We start from the raw sequence: 20,284 nt of genomic DNA on the forward strand, positions 1-20,284 counted from the left end.
CATTTGTCACATGTACATCGAAACATACAGGGAAATGTGTCAAATCAAATCAGCAAAGGCTGACAAGTGTTGCCATATTTCCAACACCAACATAGCATGCCCACAACTCACTAAATCTAAATGCACATCTTTGGAATGTGGGATGAAACCAGAACACCCAGAGGAAACCCAACATGGTCACAGGGAGAAGATACAAACACCTTACAGACAGCAGTGAGAATTGAACCCCCAACCAAAGATGGCATTGTAAAGCACTGAGCAAACTGATGAATCAACTATTTTCATTTTTCTGTATACTCACTGTATCTGTATCGTATTCTGCAGGAGTTCCTTTGTGCGTTTGTATATCGTATACTGCAGTTAACCATTTATTTCTAACAAGTATTCAAGCTTAGATTGATTGTTGTATGCAGTAATGTCATTTTGCAGATAAACTTATCAATTCTTTTGTTCGATTACTCTAACAATGGCAAACATTATTCACCCAACAGTTTATCAGAATGCTACCATCCCTGTTGCCATTTTGATGTCAAGAATGGACCATTAGCCTAGGATATCACATCTACTCATTACAGCCTCATGCAACGCACTTGTTAGCTTGCAATCAGGAGTAGCATCACAGGCCAGGCTTCTATGTTCAGCCAGCATCACTTACTGAACAGTCAAAACCTCACCCAGAAATTCAGCTTGCCCAAAGGACCAGACATGTCCCAACAATTACCAATGTATAGCTCTAGAAAACATGAAAAAAAACCCTCATTGAAATAGCAGCAGTGTTGAGACTCAATGGGCCGAATGGCCTACTTATGCTCCTATATCTTATGGTCTTACAGAAACAGCAGGGCACTTTTCTTTAAGTGTTTAACTGTTTGGTGAATGCACCACGCCAACATTAACTTTGTCATCTAACCAACTCATTGCTTTTCCACGTGATATTATTATGTTTCCAGTATCTTCAATACTTCTGGTTTGAATTGATCTAACACGAATTTAAAGGTGTGTTTCTGTCCCTACCTTCGATCGGCTGTGAACTTCATCTACAATTTTGCTGCATCTGACCCAACTTCTCTAACAAGACAATTGATCATCCTCAGCTGCGCCATCTGGAGTTCTGTACACCTGCAACATTACTTACCAACTTTTCCTCTCAATGCCCAATCCACACACCTTTACAACCAACTTGTGTTGACACTCCAGGAGCTATGTACTTTCAGTCCAAGAAGTGTGGTAATGCAGATGCAACAATCTGACCCCGGCAAAAAGGGAACAGTAACTGTGGAATAGGTCCATACCATTTTGGCGGGGGGGAGAAATTTCATTATAGCAAGATTCCAAAACAAATTTATGGGTAAATGTTTCCTCCATCTGCATTATGGGATAAAATAGTCAGCTAACTTGAGCCTGAAGGAGGCGGAATGGTTTTGGTTCAGAGGATTGCTAATCTTCTATCAGCAGTGGGGTATTGACACTCAGTCACATAGACACTAATAGAACCTGCTGACATGGCGAATTCAGGCAGAAATGGGTAAAGATCTTAACTGGCAGAGCAGCATGTAGGTGAGCGATCATCTCTGCACTGATCTCTCATACCAGCTGCTAAAACATGAAAATTAGAGTATATAAAATTTCAAAACAGTAAATATTTCATCTGTTAATATTTCAATAATACAAATTCTGAAAAGCACCGAATTTTCACTGAATTGTTAATCTTCCCAATGTTGGGGAAAGTGGAGCCACAGTGATAGCTAATTGGACATTATGAAAAGGAGCATTGAAATAAAATGCAATGGAAATCAGTTATATGGTGAACCAAGATGAAATCTGTACAAGAAATTTCATTCATTTGCATGCAGCAAATCTAAAACAACTTGTAATATAGAGCATTTAGATGTGCTCCAAAGGGCTTTCAGGAGATGCAATCAGAAGACAAGAAAGGAATAGACGATTATTTGTGCAAATAAGTTGTTTCTATAGTAATTTTTTTATTCACAAAAAAATGGACCATACACAAAGACTTATGCCAAAGAAAATGGCAATAAATACAAAAATGAGGAGAGAATTCCTACATGGATAAAATATGGCACATAAGTAAAATACATTTAATCTATAGCAAAAATGAGAAAGCATACAGCATTTGTACTGTCCCTTTTTAGTACAGGCATTTATTCAGTCACCTAAATTTGCAACCTGCTTTGCCCATTCGGTTAATGATAGTGAAAGGAACATTTCAGTTTTCGGTCACGAGCTTTAGTCTCTTCATACACACAAAGCCCCAACGATCCCAACAATGCGTTACATAAAGATGTAAAAGTGTTTGCTACTTTCATACTGCATAACTAGTTTTGTTGTTCAGCATTCCAGGATGTAAAGGTTTAAGGCATGATTAAACCATTTAACAAAGTTAAGCTTTGAGCCCTTTACCACAAGTGTGTTGAATGGCACAGTTAAAAAAAATCTTATACAGAGAAATTGAAAATTGATCATTACAAACGTTAAGGGCTATAATCCACCTTAACAAACATGATTTTCATCTTGGCTTTGTGTTCACTTAAGGTTGTGTATTTGAAAAGGCATTGGTCCCATTAATTTAGGTTATGAAGATTAGAAAAATTATACGACTAAAGAATATGACAGTGACTAGCAGTAAATGCACACTTACACTGATTTCAGCACTTTATCAATTGCCACAGTGTCATAACAGGCAGCAACTCTGTGCAACAATTATGTTGCATTCGTTTCAGGGATATCCTAAAAAGTGACTATTTCAGGCGTTCTCAAGATTCAACAAAATGTGTATAAATGTGGTAAATAATATCAATCCACCAAATTTTAAAAAGTGGGGAGGTGCTAGGTACGGATTCTGAAAAGTTGATTTTTAGGAATTTTCCTTCAAGTGAGTGAAAATCAATTATCTCCAGTACTTAAAGTGGTAATTACTGTTACCAGCACGTGGCAATGAAAGAAAAACTAGAAAAGCAAGACAGCAAAATACTGATTTATGGATTAGCTGTGTACAGAAAAGCCAGGAATCCAATCTTTAGGGCCTTTAAATTCATGGAAGACTGTAGCAAAATCAAAGCTGTCTAGCTAGTTCATGGGCCATAATACTGATCATTAATAATCAACACCGTGATCAGAGTAATCACCGCGGTAATCTCCTTGATACTCATCCTGGTACTCTACAGGATACTCATCTGGGTATTCACCTGCATAGTCACCTTGGTAATCTCCATCGCTATACTCTGAGCCATTCGTTCCCTGGCTTCCATTGTGAATGACAGGCTCAGTTGGGGTGGCGCAGTATTTGGAGTCATACACTTGTCGTCCCAGGCCGTATACAGTCATACCCGTTTGGGAAGCCCCTTTATTGGTGCCCATCTGCAATGATATTGTGGAGGTGTCACACTTCTCTGTTGACACCTTTTGGTCATAGATGTGCCTTCTGGTACCTGGGGCTGTCATGCCAGCCTAGAAAAAGTGAAGAGAAAAAAAAAATCAAGCAATCAGGACTTTAATGCTGGAATGTATTATTTGTCCAGGTTAAGGTATTGGTAAGACAAAGTTCAAAGGGCCATTACCAGTCTCAATTTTGTCATCACACCCGATTTGACAAAAACAACCGGCCATCTCACTGTACTCTGGGTAAAGGTGTCTGGAATGCACTGATTAAACGTACAAATGTGCTGATGATACAACCAATGTTGGTAGAATTTCAGGTGGTGTACTGGAATGAGATATGCCAACTAGTGGAATGGTGCCGCAGCAACAACATGGCACTCAACGTCAGTAAATGATGAAAGAGCTGATTGTGGACTTCAGGAAGGGTAAGATGAAGGAGCACATATCAATCCTCATAGAGGGATCAGAAGTGGAGAGAGTGAGCAGCTTCAAGTTCCTGGGCGTCAAGATCTCTGAGGATCTAATCTGGTCCCAACATATTGATGTTGTCATAAAGAAGGCAAGACAGTGGCTATATTGATTAGGCATGTCAACAAATACACTCAAGAACTTCTAAAGTTGTACCGTGAAGAGCATTCTGACAGGCTGCATCACTGTCTGGTATGGAGGGGCTACTGCACAGGACCGAAAGAAGCTGCAGCGTCCATTATTAAGGACCTCCAGCACCCAGGGCATGCCCTTTTCTCACTGTTACCATCAGGTAGGAGATACAGAAGCCTGGAGGCACACACTCAGCGATTCAGGAACAGCTCCTTCCCCTCTGCCATCCGATTCCTAAATGGACATTGAAGCTTTGGACATTACCTCACTTTTTAAAAAAAATATACAGTTTCTGCTTTTGCACATAAAAAAAAAATCTATTCAATGTAAGTAACTGTTTTACTTATTTATTAATTATGCTTTTTAATTTATTATTATTATTTTTTTCTCTCTGCTAGATTATGTATTGCATTGAACTGCTGCTGCTAAGTTAACAAATTTCACGTCACATGCCGGTGATAATAAACCTGATTTTGACTCTGACATGTAGGCTTACAAGAAATACCAGATTTTGTCACATCTGTTCAGATCAGAAGATGCAAGTATCATGGTGGTTACCTGAAGCCAAATTTGCAGAGCCTAGAAAATCTGGATTTGTTAGTATTTCATGGAACCAAAAAAAATTTACTCAACTCAGTAGATCAACTCCTGGGAATCTGAATTTATATAAAGGACCAGAAAAAGTTACGGAGTAAGAAATGCAAGGAACGCAAAACTGGAGACGAGAACATCCTGAGCAGGACCACCAGCCACTGGCATTGAATGACTGTTTACTCAGGTACAGGTGCTCAGCAGCTGGAGACTAACTGAACAAAGCAGGATTGAAAGTTTTGGGCAAGACCCAACAATATTACATCTGCTACTAAAATAAGCAGATTGATGACAAGGATTTCATTAAAAGTACATCTACATGAAGTGTTGTCACAGGAAGACAGCATCCATCATCAGGGACCTCAACAAGACCTGCTCTCTTCTCACTGCTGCCACTGGGAAGGTACAGGAGGCTCAGGACCCACACCATCAGGTTCAGGAATTACTATTATCCTTTGGCTGTAAGGCTCTTGAACCAAAGGGGATAACCACTCAACTTCACTTGCCCCATCATTGAAATGCTCCCTTCAAACTATGAATTCATTTTCAAGGACTCATCATCTCAGGTTCTTGATTTTTATTGTTTATTATCATTTCTTTATTTTTGTATTTACACGGTTTGTTGTCTTTTGCACATTGGTTGAACACCCAATTGGTGCAGTCTTTCATTGGTTCTATTATGGATTTACTGAGTATCCCACAAGAAAATTAATCTCAGGGTTGTACCTGTTGACATATATACACTAATAAATTTACTTTGAACTTTGTAAAGTACCTACAGTAACACGAAATACTGGAGGAACTCAGCAGGTCAGGCTGAGACCACCTATGGGGGAGTAATGAACAGTTGATGTTTTGGGCTGAGACCTTTCAATATCTACAAACAAGTTACTAAAACATTCTTCAAATGTCCCATCCATACCATTCTTAGTGCCTGCTGTGACTTGTACTGCAGACCTTATCCTACAGAAATTTTAACATAATGTGAAAAGTGTAATCAATTCCACCCCAATCACTAAGGCACACACGTACGTGGATCAGTGCTGTTATCACACGTGGATCAAACTGTATGTACAGGTGGCCCCCATTTTTCAAACGTTTGCTTTACGACAGCTTGCCGTTACGAAAGACCTACATTAGTACCTGTTTTCGCTAACCAAAGAGGGTTTTCGCTTTTACAAAAAAAAGGCACCCACTTTATTCGTGTGTTTACCCTGATAAAGACTACAATGACCATGAAGCCTTGTGCAGGCAGTTGTGTGCGCATGCATGTACGTGCCGCTTTTTTCCCTCCAAATCGATTTTGGCTCACTGTCTTTCTGATTTTGATAAGTGAAACTACACTATACATACAATATTTCTACTTTATATAGGCTGTATATTTATTATATCATTCCTGCTTTTACTATATGTTAGTGTTATTTTAGGTTTTATGTATTATTTGCTATGATTTGGTAGGTTATTTTTTGGGTCTGGTAACACTCAAAAATTTTTCCCATATAAATTAATGGTAATTGCTTCTTCGCTTTACGACATTTCGGCTTACAAACTGTTTCATAGGAACGCTCTACCTTCGGATAGCGGGGGAAACCTGTATACAGAGAAACATACATTAAAAAGGTTTTTTTTCTGCAAGGGATATCCGTAGGCTGGAATTCCAAGAGTCACTGAGTCAATGAAACTGCTACATTTAACAAACTGCCTTTACATCACCATTATCTGCCTTACTGCTGAAATCTTGCTGCCTCTGAAGACTTTTGCAACTCGGCCATTTCGTCTGTAATCATGTGCAACACACTGCATGCTGTGCTCACAATCTGTTCCACTAACTTTGTCAGAAGTTCAGCATCCAGGTGTGTTCCACTCCCCTGGCTCAAACTGCTCTGAATAACATCAAACCTGAATGCTGGGAAGTGGAGCCGAGGCGGTAAGAGCCGGCATTCACGTCGTTTGCTCAAAACGCCTGTTACATCAGTGGGGGGGTGAGAGGATCCCTGCAAACACCAGTAGCCAACAGCTTCCCCCCACCCCCACATACTTCTTTTAAGACTGGTTTAGTGAATCATAATCACTGACATAAGTCATGAAAAGCATTATTTTGTGATAGCAGTTTAGTACAATACATAAAATTACTGCAAGTTACATGTAGAAATAAAAAACAAATTAGTGTTAAAAGAGAAGGAAAAGCTGAGGGAGTCTGTGGCCCATTCAGAAATCTGATGACAGAGAAGAAGAGGTTGTTTCTAAAGTTAAGTGAATGGGTGAACAAATCCAAGGTAGCTGGGTTCTGCTTGTGCTGTGGTAACAAAACAAAGGGATGGATAGAAGGAATGAAAGAGAAGAGACACACAATTCTTACAGAGCTTGACAGATGGAACATGTCAGTCTTAAAATATGTGGGCTGCTATTCGTAAAGTTTCTTTGGGTATTAGGAAATCACCATCCAGGAGTTGTGCAGACTCAGTACATTTGATAAGACTTTAAGGTAATGCAGATCAATTGCAATGATTATATTGCAGAGGGTGGAGAAAGACTTTTGCCCATTTGGGGCATTTCAGTTATGTGGAAAGATTGGATAGACTGGATTTACTTTCATTGGAGCAGAGAGAGCCAAAGGAGGTCCTGATAGAGGGATCCAAAACTATGATGGATATAGACAGGGTATATAATAGTAAACTTGTCCCCATAACAGAATCTATAAAGAGCACAGGCTCACGGTACAGTGTGGCCAAACAGCCTATTCTTCCTTCCATGTCTTGCTTCTTTCTTTAGCAAAGTGGTTGTTGTAAACAAAGATGATGATAAAGATTGTAACAAGGATGATTACATGAGTCATAATAATGCAAATTAGTCATCTGGCAAGATTCCAGTTTCACCTGGGGCAGAAACAAGCAAACAAAACATCACACACGCATCTTAACAGCACTGCATCAAAATACACAGGAACAATTATTTACATTACCTGACTTGCACCTTTGTTTGTTCCCATCTGAAGGCTTATGGTTGTTTGATCATATGGCTTCTCAGTATGAGTTTTTGGATCATAAAGGTGTCTTCGAGTGCCATAGGCAGTCATGCCCGCTTGGCTGGCACATTTGTTGGTTCCCATCTGAAATAAAGATTATTTTTAAGAACATACAGTACTCCAGCACAGTTCAGGCCCTCTGGTTCGCAATTCTGGACTAACCTTTAACCCACTCTAACATCAATCTAACCCTTCCCTCCTACATATCATCCATGCACCTAAGAGTTTCTTAAATCTCCCTAATGTATCAGCCTCTACCTTCACTCCTGGCCAGCCATTACGTTACCACATTATGTAAAAAAAAATCTTACCTCTCACATTTCCCTCTATACTTTCCTCCAGTCACATTAAAATTCTGCCCCCTTGCATTAGCCATTTCAATGAGAAAAGTGAGGCCCTGAAGCCACACACCTTAGTACAAATGAGTCCCATCAATTTTCAAGTTGCACAACGGTGTTAATTCAGCTAATTATTACTGTACATATGAGACTCATTTTAGTAAAGCTCAGTTGTAAAAGTATGATCAGTACCTACTGAGCTCCATCCCAGAAGAGATGGGGAAAGTCAAAGGAATAATTACAAAGTTAGAATGCAGGTAGTTTCAAATCAGGGCTTATGATAGAAACAGAAAAATGGCAGGGAAACTATCTCAAACAATAATAGTTTTTAGGAAGTTATACTAATTTGAAAATCTGCCTGCTGTTGGATGATTTTTTTTAAGTTGTAAATTTGGTTCCAATGATCCTACCTGAAGACTGCACATCATGACCAACTTAAGGCACACACCTGAAGACCAATTACCTTCAAAACCACTCTTACTAGCCACATTGATATGATGTGCCACTGATTGTTACTCAGAACAGCATCAGAACAAGTGCATTGCAAGTCCTCACACCAACCTCAGGAATCAACACATACTATAAATACAGTGCAAATGTTGTGACAGGAACTTGGAGACCATTTGGCCAGGAAGCCAACGGTGTCCCTGTTTTACATAATGTCAATACTCATTCACAGCCGACACTGATTCTCCACCAGCCTGACATTGTTTCATTGATAAATTAGGAACCTAATCCTAGTCTAGATAAAACAAAATTGGGTAACCAACAACAAAATGGAGCTTTTTTCCCTTTCTAATTTCGCTATTTTCCAAAATATATTTATTAAAATGCAGAACAGAAAATTAGCTTTATTTATCACACGTACATCAAAATGTCAAAAAAAATGCAGTGAAATGTGTCAATTGTGTCAACTCAAATCAGCAAGGACTGTGTTACCATGGTGAACAGCATGTCAACTACTTACTATCGTTGATCAGTCTGCTTTTGGACTGTGGGAAGAAAGCAGAGCTTCTGGAGGAAACTCACATGGTCACAGGGAGAACTCGCGTACTGTGGCAGCAATCAAATGCCGATCAGTGATGGCTGGCGGTGTAAAGTAGCTACGCTAACCACTATGCTACCAAGTCGCTCACACATTCCAAATTAAATCAAGGCGTTGATCACCATTTACAAAGTAATAAAAAGTCACTGAGTACCTGAAGTCCAATTACACTTTGTCCAGCCTTCAGTTTTTCTTCCTCGAAGTGCCTCTCTTGCTTATCTGCATACTTAACTCCAATATCCATTCTTGTCTGAAAGCCTTTAGTTTTTGCCTGGCCAGAAAAAGAATGAAGTAAATCAACACTGGAACACCACCACATCTGACTAACCAACTTAGACAGCAATTCCTGTTCAAATAATGAAAGTAATTTGCAAAAATTTACAGTAAATTGCATTCAGCACATGGAGACTTATAAGTGTGAAGACAAAAATTAAACACACCTGAAAAATCAGATACAAATTCCCAAGGGAACTGCCTTAGTAAATGAAAGTTAACTAGCAGAAACACTCCCGGTTAACAGAGGAAACATACTCACGTTGGTTTGATCAAACTTAATGTTTTGGACCCCTCAATGGGCTTCCTTCAGCCTCATCACATTCCCTTTTAAATTTTCAACTCCAAGCCACTGAATTAAAACCTTACATGATTATCCAGAAAAGAAAGTTGATTCAAATTATTACCGTATCGATTTCCATTTATATTAGGAGAGCACAAATCTTGCACTTTTTGAAGTGAGTAACATGCACAAAATGCTGGAGGGACTCAGCAGGCCAGGCAGCATCTACAGAAAAAAAAGTACAGTCGACATTCTGGGCTGAGACCCATCGGCAGGACTGAAGGTCTCGGCCTGAAACATCGGCAGTACTTTTTTTCCCCATAGATGTCGCCTAGGCCTGCTAAGTTTGTGTTGCTTGGATTTCCAGCATCTTCAGATTTCCTCGTTTGTTACTTTTTGTAGTGAATTTGTTCAGCTGCCCCCTTCATCCTGCCAAGAATGATAACACTGAAACCAGCCACTTGGCTAACAGTCTCTAGACACCTTTATATTTGACATAAACCTCCCCTCCATGCCCCCCACCCCATCTGCTTCACCTCAGCTGACCTACATCTCTTTCTCTTTCATACATTTCTAGCCTCTGCTCAAAGACAGACTGCTACTAGCCACAATTACTGTGAATGATAAGTTTTACGATTTAAACATTAAAGTTTCTCCAAATTCTCTTGTAATTTTTAATATAGTTATGACCTACAGCCACCTAGTCAAAACACTGAAGAGTTTTATCAAGTCAGCTGTTTGTTAGCGTTAACACTAAAGACCTTATCAAGTCAGTTCTCAATGTTACCATTAATAGTAAGGCCTTTATCAACTCAGCACTCAGTGTGATCCTTCTAAAGAAGCTCAGCCTGACCTTTATTTTTCCTTATTTTATTTGGAGATACAGCACAGAACAAACCTATCCAGCCCAACAAGCCCACATGGCCAAGCAACCCAATTTAACCCTGGTTAACCACAGGAAAATTTACAATAACCAATTAACCTACTAACCAGTACATCTTTGGAGTGTGGGAGGAAACTGGAGCACCTGGAGGAAACCTACGTGGCCATGGGGAGAACTTACAGACAGCGCCAGAACTGAACTCTGAACTACGACACCCCGGGCTGTAATAGTGTTGCACTAACCACAGCCAGCTATGCAGAGGAAATCATAATCCTTGCACCTATAATCGAGACCTATTGGAATTGCAGCAGTTAGATCTCAGCTCTGGTATGCTCCACAGAGGGAAAAAAAATCCAGTAAATTTTTAATTTATTTTCCAAAGCCTCCATACTCTTATTACAGGAAGAGCAGAACAAAAGACAGCACAGCAATCAGGATATGACCCTGACTTAATTCCTTCATTAAGAAATGAACCCCTGCTATGAACTTGTTGATATTAAGTGTATCCTTAAATTACCAACAGTATTTATTCACAGGAGTAATTTAGAGACCTGCTGAGTATATACATCTACTGATGCCTCTGGACACATTTTCAGTGATGTTCCGGGAATCATCGGGTGTTTCGAGTCTTTCAACATCATACATCCTTCTCCAGGTGACCCAGCCGGGACTGATCAGACCCCAGCTTGTGTCCAGATGGCTAGCTACTTAAGTTATCCAACTAAAGTGAAGCGTTTCAATTCATTTGCCCTTTTTTTAAAAAGAAAACCAAATTCCCTTTCAGCACATCTAAAAATATACTGACACCCATCATCTTATTAATGGTACTCAAAAATTTGGAATTTAAGTCTTGAAATCATTTCCGATCCCAGTTCCAAAGAGTTCTATTTGAAAGACGGGCAGTGGTCCCACATTGATCTCCGTGATACCTCAGTCCCCAATCTTTCACAAACCTGACTAACTTCCAGGAAATAGCTTCAAGCAGACTTTTTGCTTGCTTGGCTCAAAAACCCTTAAAAGAAATGAATATCTTTTTGGCCTCAAAGTAGTTTCTTGTATAACTTACTGTATTTAGTCAACATTTAGTTAATATGTATTTACCGTACACAGCCACTGATCCGATCTAATGTGAAGGGGATTGTTTTGTATCCATTTACCCAAAGATTTAAGCATAAACACTGGCTTGGCAATGGAAAGGCTCACACACAAGGTCAAAATGGAACATTTTTTAAAAAAAAATCTTTGTATCAACACTACAGAAAAACACAAATAGTGGCCAGTTACTTTAACCTTTAACCCCACTTCTCCCTTCTCCAGCGCTGTATCTCTTTCACCAATTGACTTCCCAGCTCTTTACTTCATCCTTCCTCTCCCGGTTTCACCCATCACCTACCGCCTTGTACTTCTTCCTCCAATTCCCCCCACCATCCATTCCAGTCCTGCAGAAGGGTCTCGGCCCAAAACGTCAACGGTACCCTTCTCCATAGATGCTGCCTGGCCTGCTGAGTCCCTCCAGCATTTTGTGTGTGTAGCTTTGGATCTCTAGACCTGCAGATTTTCTCGTGTTTGTGATCCCGGGAATCAGTCTGGTGAACCTTCGGGGCACTCGCTCTCTTTTGTTCGGCTAGACTTGGACTACACACAGCACTTGGTAGCCTCACCAAGCTCCTGCAGAACTGCAGCAACATACCATACCCTCTTCTATTCAGATCCTCATGCTGTGAAAACCAACGCACAACGCAGACTGCCTTACCTGCATGCTGCACCAGCACAATTGCTGTGCGAGAAGCCTCTGGTCCTTTTGGACAACATTTCCCTGAACATTTAAATATTATTTAATAGTGGGCAGGCAACATAATTACAGGCACTATCCACCTGGCAACCTGCCTTTTCCAAAAGCTCCCTTCTGGAAAGCACTAAAGGCACATTAAAAAAAAATTTTAAATTCACGCCATCTTAAAAGTTCCTTCCCTCAGGTAGATCAACCATTCTAGTTAACCTACTGTCCGTTACACCACTGGTGTTTAGGGTACCAGTGAAGGTCCTTCATCTCTGGTGGTGCTTGGGGCTTCCTTCATTGTGCCAGTAGCTTGGTTTTCACTACTGTCGGTCATGCAAGTCCTGGGTGCAGGCTCAGGAATACCGTCACTCAGATGTAAAAGGATTCTTCATTGCTAGTTCTGTAACTGTTCCGTATTACCAGTCAGGGTCGTTAGCTCTGAGCTGAACATGCCCCCCCACCCCCCCTAAGATGGGCCACTCTTAGTCAGGCCTCTACCCTTTAACCTGTCTGGCATGGGTGATCCTACCAAGAATCAAAGCATAAAGGAAGCCCTGATTCCAGGCAACATTGCCCTCCAGGTCATTGAGGCACTCAGGCCTCCAAACCCTGCTACATGGTTGTGGTCCTCTTGGAGGCATTTTCAATTCCCTCCCCCCATCACTGCACTGTAAACACTTGAAGCTATTTTTTATAATGCTGTTTACATTGTAACCTCAATTTAACCTTTATACAATGTTTTACTCTTTATGATTGTTGAAAGCTGTTTTTTTTAATGTTGCATGTCTGACCAATACTAGCAAGTTTCTAAAATGTGTAAATGTGCAGTGAATACACTCAGTGGTCACTTCATGAAGTCGCCTAACAAAGTGGCTACTGTTTGCTGAAGTTCATGGTCTTCTGTTGCTGTAGCAGCCCATCCACCTCAGATCAGTGATATATACTGAGAGTGAGGTCTACGCACTGATCCCTGTAGAATCCTAGCAAGCTCGTGTACACAAACATACTCCCTCCCCCCACCCATGTCAACTAATATTCAATTCATGCCAACTAAAGGGCATGGTATTGGGAGCATATACAGGGAAGGATCAGCAGCTTCCCAAAAATCCAATTACATCACACCACCAGATGCTGGAAATCCAAAGCTAAATCCAATACACAAAACGCTAGAGGAACTCAGCAGGTTAGGCAGCATCTATGGAAATGAGTAAACAGTTGACATTTTGGGCCAGGACTCTTCTTCAGGACTGAGAGAGAGAGAAGGGGCAAAATGGCTGAATTAGAATGTGGGGGGGGGGGGGGGGGGGGGGGGGGGGGGAAGAGACAAGCTGGAAGGTGACAGGTGAAGCCAGGTGGGCAATAAAGATCAAGGGCCAGAGAAGAGGAGAGTGTACAAAGGAAAGGGAAGGAGAATGGAACTCAGGGGAAATAATAGACAGGGGAGAAATAGTAAAAGGTGAGGGTGGGGGTGGGGAGTGGTGGAGGTATTTTGTTTACTGGAAGGAGACATCACACCACTGTTTCCCTCTCATCTATTCCATGGTTAGGTTTTCTAAAACTAAACTACCAGAAAACCATGGTGACTTTATCATATTCCACTGATATATTTAAAATGGCATGTTACCCTCTATAACAGCCCTAGAATCTCCCCCCCCCCCCCCCCCCAAACACTGATACAGAGCTAACTGGTTCGCAAGCTTCTCATTTTCTTTCTTTTTTTAAATAATGAAGTTGTATTTGCAATCCAACTTTTCTGCAGATTAATTCTGGAAATCAAGAACTCCAATAGTACTCGGGGTAAGCCCTGTGAATTTAATTAGCTTTCAGTACTGGTGTTTTCCTCCAGCGCTATTTCCTTACCAGAACTAAATTCCTGGCCTCATTTTCTCTTCTTCTGTTTCCTAACATTTCTGGAAAGCCATTTATATTATCTATGAAGCAAAACCAAAATATCTGTTCACTTGCTTTGCAAATTTTCTGTTCCCGTTGAGATTTATCCCATTTCTGTCATTGAAGACCTGCACTTGACTTCACTTTTTTTTAAACCAGATGGGCTGATTCCATGCTGTAAAGAAATACAAGGTAATAAAACTGGCAATGATTACTATAGACCCTTCTATATCTTAAAAAGAGAATGTTTGCTGCTGCTCCCAACACCACTATATATAGAGGCCTATGGGTGACAAACCTCTTCCAACCTTCTCAGCTCCATACAAACTGATTCCACATCTTCAGTTTCTGAACTAGTATCCTTTCTCATTAGTGAACTCGTCTTCACCTCCTTTTCCTGATCCTCCTCAAATACTGAATATCCTTAGATATTCAACCCCCAAAAGAATAAGACAGCAAACAGATGCACAACCCAAAGCCTCTGTCAATTGTAAGGACAGAACAAAAGAAATAATGGGGAACTATCAGAGCTTCATTCAAGATGGTTTATTGTCATTCTTCAGTACACGAGGGTAAAGGAGGATGAAATGATCGTTACTCAAAATCCAATGCATTAAAAAAATACAATAGACATAAAGAACACCATTTTTAAAAAAGCAAAAAAAAACCACAAAACACCCCAAAGGAAGCAAATGCTTTAGTTAATATACTGCTATGGTACTAGTCCAATGAGGAGGCAGCTACTGGTCCAAGACTGGCGCAAGTACCTGACTATTTTTTAATATATATATTCTATTTAATGAAGTAATTTTATAACTGGAAAATCAGAAGTGGAAAAGGAGAGGAATTAAAAGAACAAATGTATCAGAGTGAATGCTCATTGCTGTGTGAAGAACAAGCTTTCCATAAAATTCAGTACATCCTAGACCAGAGTTACTGATTTACAACAGTGGAAGTTTCACTACTATGGTAATGGAAACAACTTCCATTATCTTTTAAGTCTGGGTCAAATTCTACTTAACAGCAGTATGCATAGCACTTTCACATTTTTATTGACCTCAGGAGTTTGAGTTTATGAGCCTCCTTTACAAGATGCCAGAAGTGCACTAATGTTAGCACTACAATTTCTGTCAATGCTTCTTAATAAGTTCTTATATCCTCCTAATAACTTTTCCCCCCAAAAGATACAAGTTTTATAAGCTATTATAACTGATTTAGCCCCTCCTCCTGAAAACCAGAATACTGTGGAGAGACAGCATTGTTCTACTATCTTTTGTTTATAGATTAATCTTGTTACTCTTGAAACTCCTGTTATACAGCATAAACTTGCAAAAACATTTCAGAACTTGGGAGGTTCCTATATTCAGAAATATATTTTACAAGATCATGCTGTATAAAGCATGGGAAAGATTACAGTTCATAAATAAAAGACAATAAAAATATTCTCCACAGCATTCTCAATTTCAGGGGGTGGGGCTGAATCACTTGTAAAGTTTGTGTCCCTTGGGAAGAGTATTGAAGGAAATATAGTAGTAGCAGTTTTACCCGTGTAAAGACTGGTATGTAAAAGGTTGTGTCAGAGAATCTACAGTGTTAACATCAGTGCATTTCTGGCTTCTTGCACAGGCGGCTCATAAACCTCTGAGACTGCAAAAGCTTTTGCAGAGCAGTTAATTAAAATCTGATAGGCTGTGTAACACTTCCGTCTGGACATTGTACAATACACAGGATCATCATTCACCTTAACCCTCTATTTAACAAAGTGAATTACTTTATTTTTGAAAGCATTGTTAATAAGACCAAAAACCAAAATCCCACACTCATTTTCCTGATGCTGGTTGAGGGATAAGCACCGGCCAGAAGAGCTGATCACATCAATGATGACACCCCAGCTCAAAGATGTGAAAATTTAATGCAACATCTTGGACAAGGCCGAATATAATGGAATCCTGGAGTAGTTCTTCAACTCCCAATTTGACATGAGACAAGTACCATTGCCAACTCAAAGCAGGCTCAGACATGTATCAAGGTGCATAATAGAAGTGCATGTGAACAGGGTACCAACAAGCTATGTGAGTTTATTATTGGCACCCATGAACAACTATGGGATTATGGGGACGAGATTCAAACTTACCAGGCTGGCAAGGGCCAAAAGTGTCGTCTGCACTTGAGTCAGATTCCCATTTTCAAACAGGTCATTCGCTTCAAAAATGTCATGTGGCTTCATCCCATAAATCTGCATGGCTTTAATAAAGTTACTGATATTCTCCAGCTGAAGACAGAAAAAGTGTACAATAAATTATGTCTGAATGAACTGCAGTTTATCAAGAGGCGAATTCCTCTCCCTTATCCTTTAAATGGGAAGTGAACTATACATACACCAAATGAGCAGAGTCTATCCTACAAGACCACAAGACAGGAATAGAATTGGACCATTCAGCCCATCAAGTCCGCTCCCCCCATTCAATCATGGCCATTTGTTATCCCTCTCAACCCTATTCTCCCGCCTCCTCCCCATAATCTTTGATGCCCTTACTAATCAAGAACCCGATGATTGCCAAAGCGAGAAGTCCAAAAAAAAATCGCCCAACTTCAGAGGGTAACAACTTAAAAGCCGGCAGCACCGGACTGACATCCAGGGTCAAACATACAGTGAGCCCAACGTGCTTCACAAGCCGAGAGCTAAAAAAAGCCTAGTCGTGGTTTAACAATAATATCTCAAGAGTTAGAAGTGAAACAATTTTTTTTTTTTTTAAATGCATTATCAAAAATGGGGCAGTTTTTGAGAAAGGTTCTGGGATTCTGGTCATGTAGCACTGTTACCACAATTACTAGTAGGCTATTGAACCACCAACATTAGAGCCAATTGCAATATGAAATTGCCACGGTAATTGTGTTCTTTCCGAGGTGCCCCATCACATACACATTGTACAGTCTTGTAGATCGATAATAGGCAAGTCACTAAATGCATCTGAACACACTCTATTAATCAGTACAAAGATGCTGTAAACCAGGGGTCTGTGGACCCCTCAGTTAATGGTAGGGGCCCATGGCATGAAAAGGGTTGGGAACCCCCGCTCTAAATAAACACTCAGCAGGTCAGGCAGCAGCAGTGGTGAGAGGAAATACTCAATGCTTGAGTCCAGTTAAGAACAAGGGAGAATGGTGATTTACAGGGTCTTCAACTTGAAAATATTAACTGTGTTTTCTCTCTCTCTCTCTCTACTAATGTTACCTAAACCCACCAAGTGTTCAGCATTTCACATTTTATTGCTGATGTCTGACATTTCCATTTAGGAGTTAACACTGATTATTGAAAGCCAATTCAACATAAAAATTTATAGAAAGGAACAGGCTGTTTGGCCCACCACACTCATGCTGCCTTCCTATCCACCCGCACTACTGCATTTACACACATTAGGTCTGCATCTTTTTATGCCTGGACCATTCGAGCACTTGCATGTCTTTTAAAAGCAGTCACTGTATCTGAATCTACCAGCTCCCCTGGCCCTTAATCCCAGATATCAACCATTCTGTAATAAAAGACTCTTCTCTCAAATCTTCCCTCCTCTCACCTTAAGCCCATGCCTTCAGTTTTAATCACCCCCACCAGGAGAAAAGTATTGAGAATCCACCCTATCTGTACTAGTCGTAATAACTTACACTCCTCTGTCAAGTCTTCTTACCTGGTGCCAGTTTAATTTGGATTCATTGATTTTCTTGATAGAATCAGGTTGCAGCTTGTTCATGAGTCTGAAAAGAAAATTAACACACGATTTAATATAGTTCCGATGCACTAAAACAAATGGTCCCAAGACTTTTTAACGATAACTTCAAAGGCCCATTAAGCCCATTTTACATATTGAAATAACATTCCTAGCAACTGAACATTACTTATTACGTCCTGAAACATTGTTCTGTAGGAAGCTGAAGAACAGAGGTCACTGCAACCCTTAAAACACATTAGATTAAATATTGGCATTGATCAACTTTAAAAGCTGGTAGATATTTTTACTTTTTTGTGACACCAGTGGATTGGCATTTTCTACCAAACAAAATACTAAACAACATCTATTAAAACTAGATCTTTACTTTAAACCATGGCTGCAACTTTTAGGCATCTTTCAAAAGATACATCTGGACCAACCACAAGCTTGGCTGTTTGTAGAAGACTGGCCATCCAGCCCTTATTTATATAAACTCCCTATGGAATGAAAACTCCAAGTCTCAAAGTTCCTGCTTTACACATCTTGCTACTTCAGTTAACAAACATACTGCAGAAAAAAATAGCTGAAAGAAGCGATTGCAAAAGTTGCCATCCAACCTCCATAAGCTGAGATTACTCAATTCGTAAGCAGTTATTTTAGAATACTAAAATGTCATCTTGAATTTTTACTTGCTCATAAAAACAGATACAGATTCATATAGTTTCAAACAAGGGAAATGAACCATCAATAAATCTGAAAGCTGTAATGGTTTCTTTGGCCACACTGAACAGAGCTCAGGTCAACCGTGCGGACAATAAACTCTTACAGTAACCAGCTGTGGGCTTACTGGCAAAAATCCATTTGAGACAGCAGCCCAAGGCAATCTCTGCACAAAATCCTTTGTGGGGGAGCAAATTTTTCATCTGAATTTCTGCAATGGAACTTGGCCAAGTTTTTCACCGTCTTCCAGATCTTTGCCATAACATCCTAAGGCACCTTGCACCCACTTGGACTTTTCGTGAAAACATCTTAATGTAGAACGTGCAATGACTTTTTTTGCATGACAAGGCTCATAAAAAGCAAAGTACAAAATCTACTGTCCTGGCACCTGGGGCTGCATGCTGGAGGAGTGGTTAGCACATGGCTAGGAATTTGTACATTCTTCCTATCACTGTGTGGGTTTCCTCCAGGAGTTCCGATTTCTTCCCATATTTCAAAGACTTACAGTTAGGGTAAGTGACTTCTAGACATGCTACGTTGGCACTGGAAGCATGGCGACATTTGCGGCTGCCCAGAACAATCTTTGCTGATTTGATATGTTTCGATGTACATGTAACAGAAAAAAAAACTCATCTGGTGATGCTGAGTGAGGGTTAAAAATTGGCCAGGGTAAGCCAAGTGGTTCCACCAGAGAGAACAATTTGGGTCACTGTAACATCTCATCCAAACGCTGAAATCTCTAAATTTGCAGTATTTTTACTATATTGTTATGTCTGTGATTGAACTTGTACTTTAGGCTCTGCAACAAAATTTTAACCCACGAGTTCAAAAGGCTGGGTGAGCCGATTACCATAGTCCCAGTGAAGCCACAGCTGACATTCAATATGCCTTTTATGACAGGAAATGACAAAATCCCAAGAGTTGGAATTAACTCTACCATACAAATCAGAAGTTCCAACTGGCTAAATGACAGAGGAATGCCATAAAAAACATTGAGAGAGTCCAATACTACATCAGAATAGTGAGTTACCACAACACAAGCTAAAATTTATGGATGAAATACTGATTGATGTTCAGAGATGCACAGTCAGGGATATCCACAAGAGGGCTGTGGAATCTCAAATTTTAGTCGTCAAACTTAATTAAGAATACGGTCAAATTTAATCCTCCCTCTCCCCCCCCCCCCTCCCCAACTGTCTAAATGTACAAAACTGTTCTTTTGGGGGGTGCTTTGTCAATATACGATTAAGAGGTGCTTTTATTTGTCAATATTTGCTTCTCAATTAACCCCAGACAATCATCTTCCTATTGCAAAATAAATTCCAACAACATACTTACCTTTTGACATGAGCCCTTGACAAGCGACTAACCAAGGCTAGTTTCAGTCTACCAGCAAGAGTTAGTAGAGACAGAAACAGGTCATAATGTTTCACGTGGATTACTTGATTAGCATTTAAACAGCCATACATTAAACAGGAATTTTAGTGAGCATGTAAATGCTGCATGATGTTATTTTAGTTTGAATACCTGGCACTTTTTCTTCATTTTTAATACTAGATACAATGGAACAGGCCTTCGGCCCACAATATCTGTGTCGACCATGAGACCAAATTAAACTAAACCTTCTGTCTTCTGTCTGCACATCCTTCCATTGCCTACATGTTCACCTGTTTGTTTAAATGCTACTAACACGTCTGCTTTCCTGGTAGGGAATTCCAAGCACCTACCTCTATGTTTAAAATAAAATCTC

The 20,284-nt window shown here is 40.1% G+C and overlaps 1 protein-coding gene across 1 annotated transcript in view; it reads right to left on the bottom strand.

Annotated features, from left to right (window-relative positions):
* Positions 1 to 1,962: 1,962 nt before the first annotated feature.
* The window catches only part of LOC140736797 (calponin-3-like), a 67,046-nt gene continuing 48,724 nt past the window's right edge, over positions 1,963 to 20,284 (bottom strand). Inside the window, exons 3-7 of the mRNA XM_073062727.1 lie at positions 17,794 to 17,860; positions 16,242 to 16,379; positions 9,153 to 9,269; positions 7,553 to 7,699; positions 1,963 to 3,468 (exon numbers count right to left, since the gene is read on the bottom strand). Coding sequence (XP_072918828.1) covers positions 3,115 to 3,468; positions 7,553 to 7,699; positions 9,153 to 9,269; positions 16,242 to 16,379; positions 17,794 to 17,860 — 823 coding nt within the window. The 3' untranslated portion in view covers positions 1,963 to 3,114. The remainder of the gene's footprint in view (positions 3,469 to 7,552; positions 7,700 to 9,152; positions 9,270 to 16,241; positions 16,380 to 17,793; positions 17,861 to 20,284) is intronic.

Source organism: Hemitrygon akajei, chromosome 12 (genome assembly GCF_048418815.1).
Source record: "Hemitrygon akajei chromosome 12, sHemAka1.3, whole genome shotgun sequence".
NCBI lineage: Eukaryota > Metazoa > Chordata > Chondrichthyes > Myliobatiformes > Dasyatidae > Hemitrygon > Hemitrygon akajei.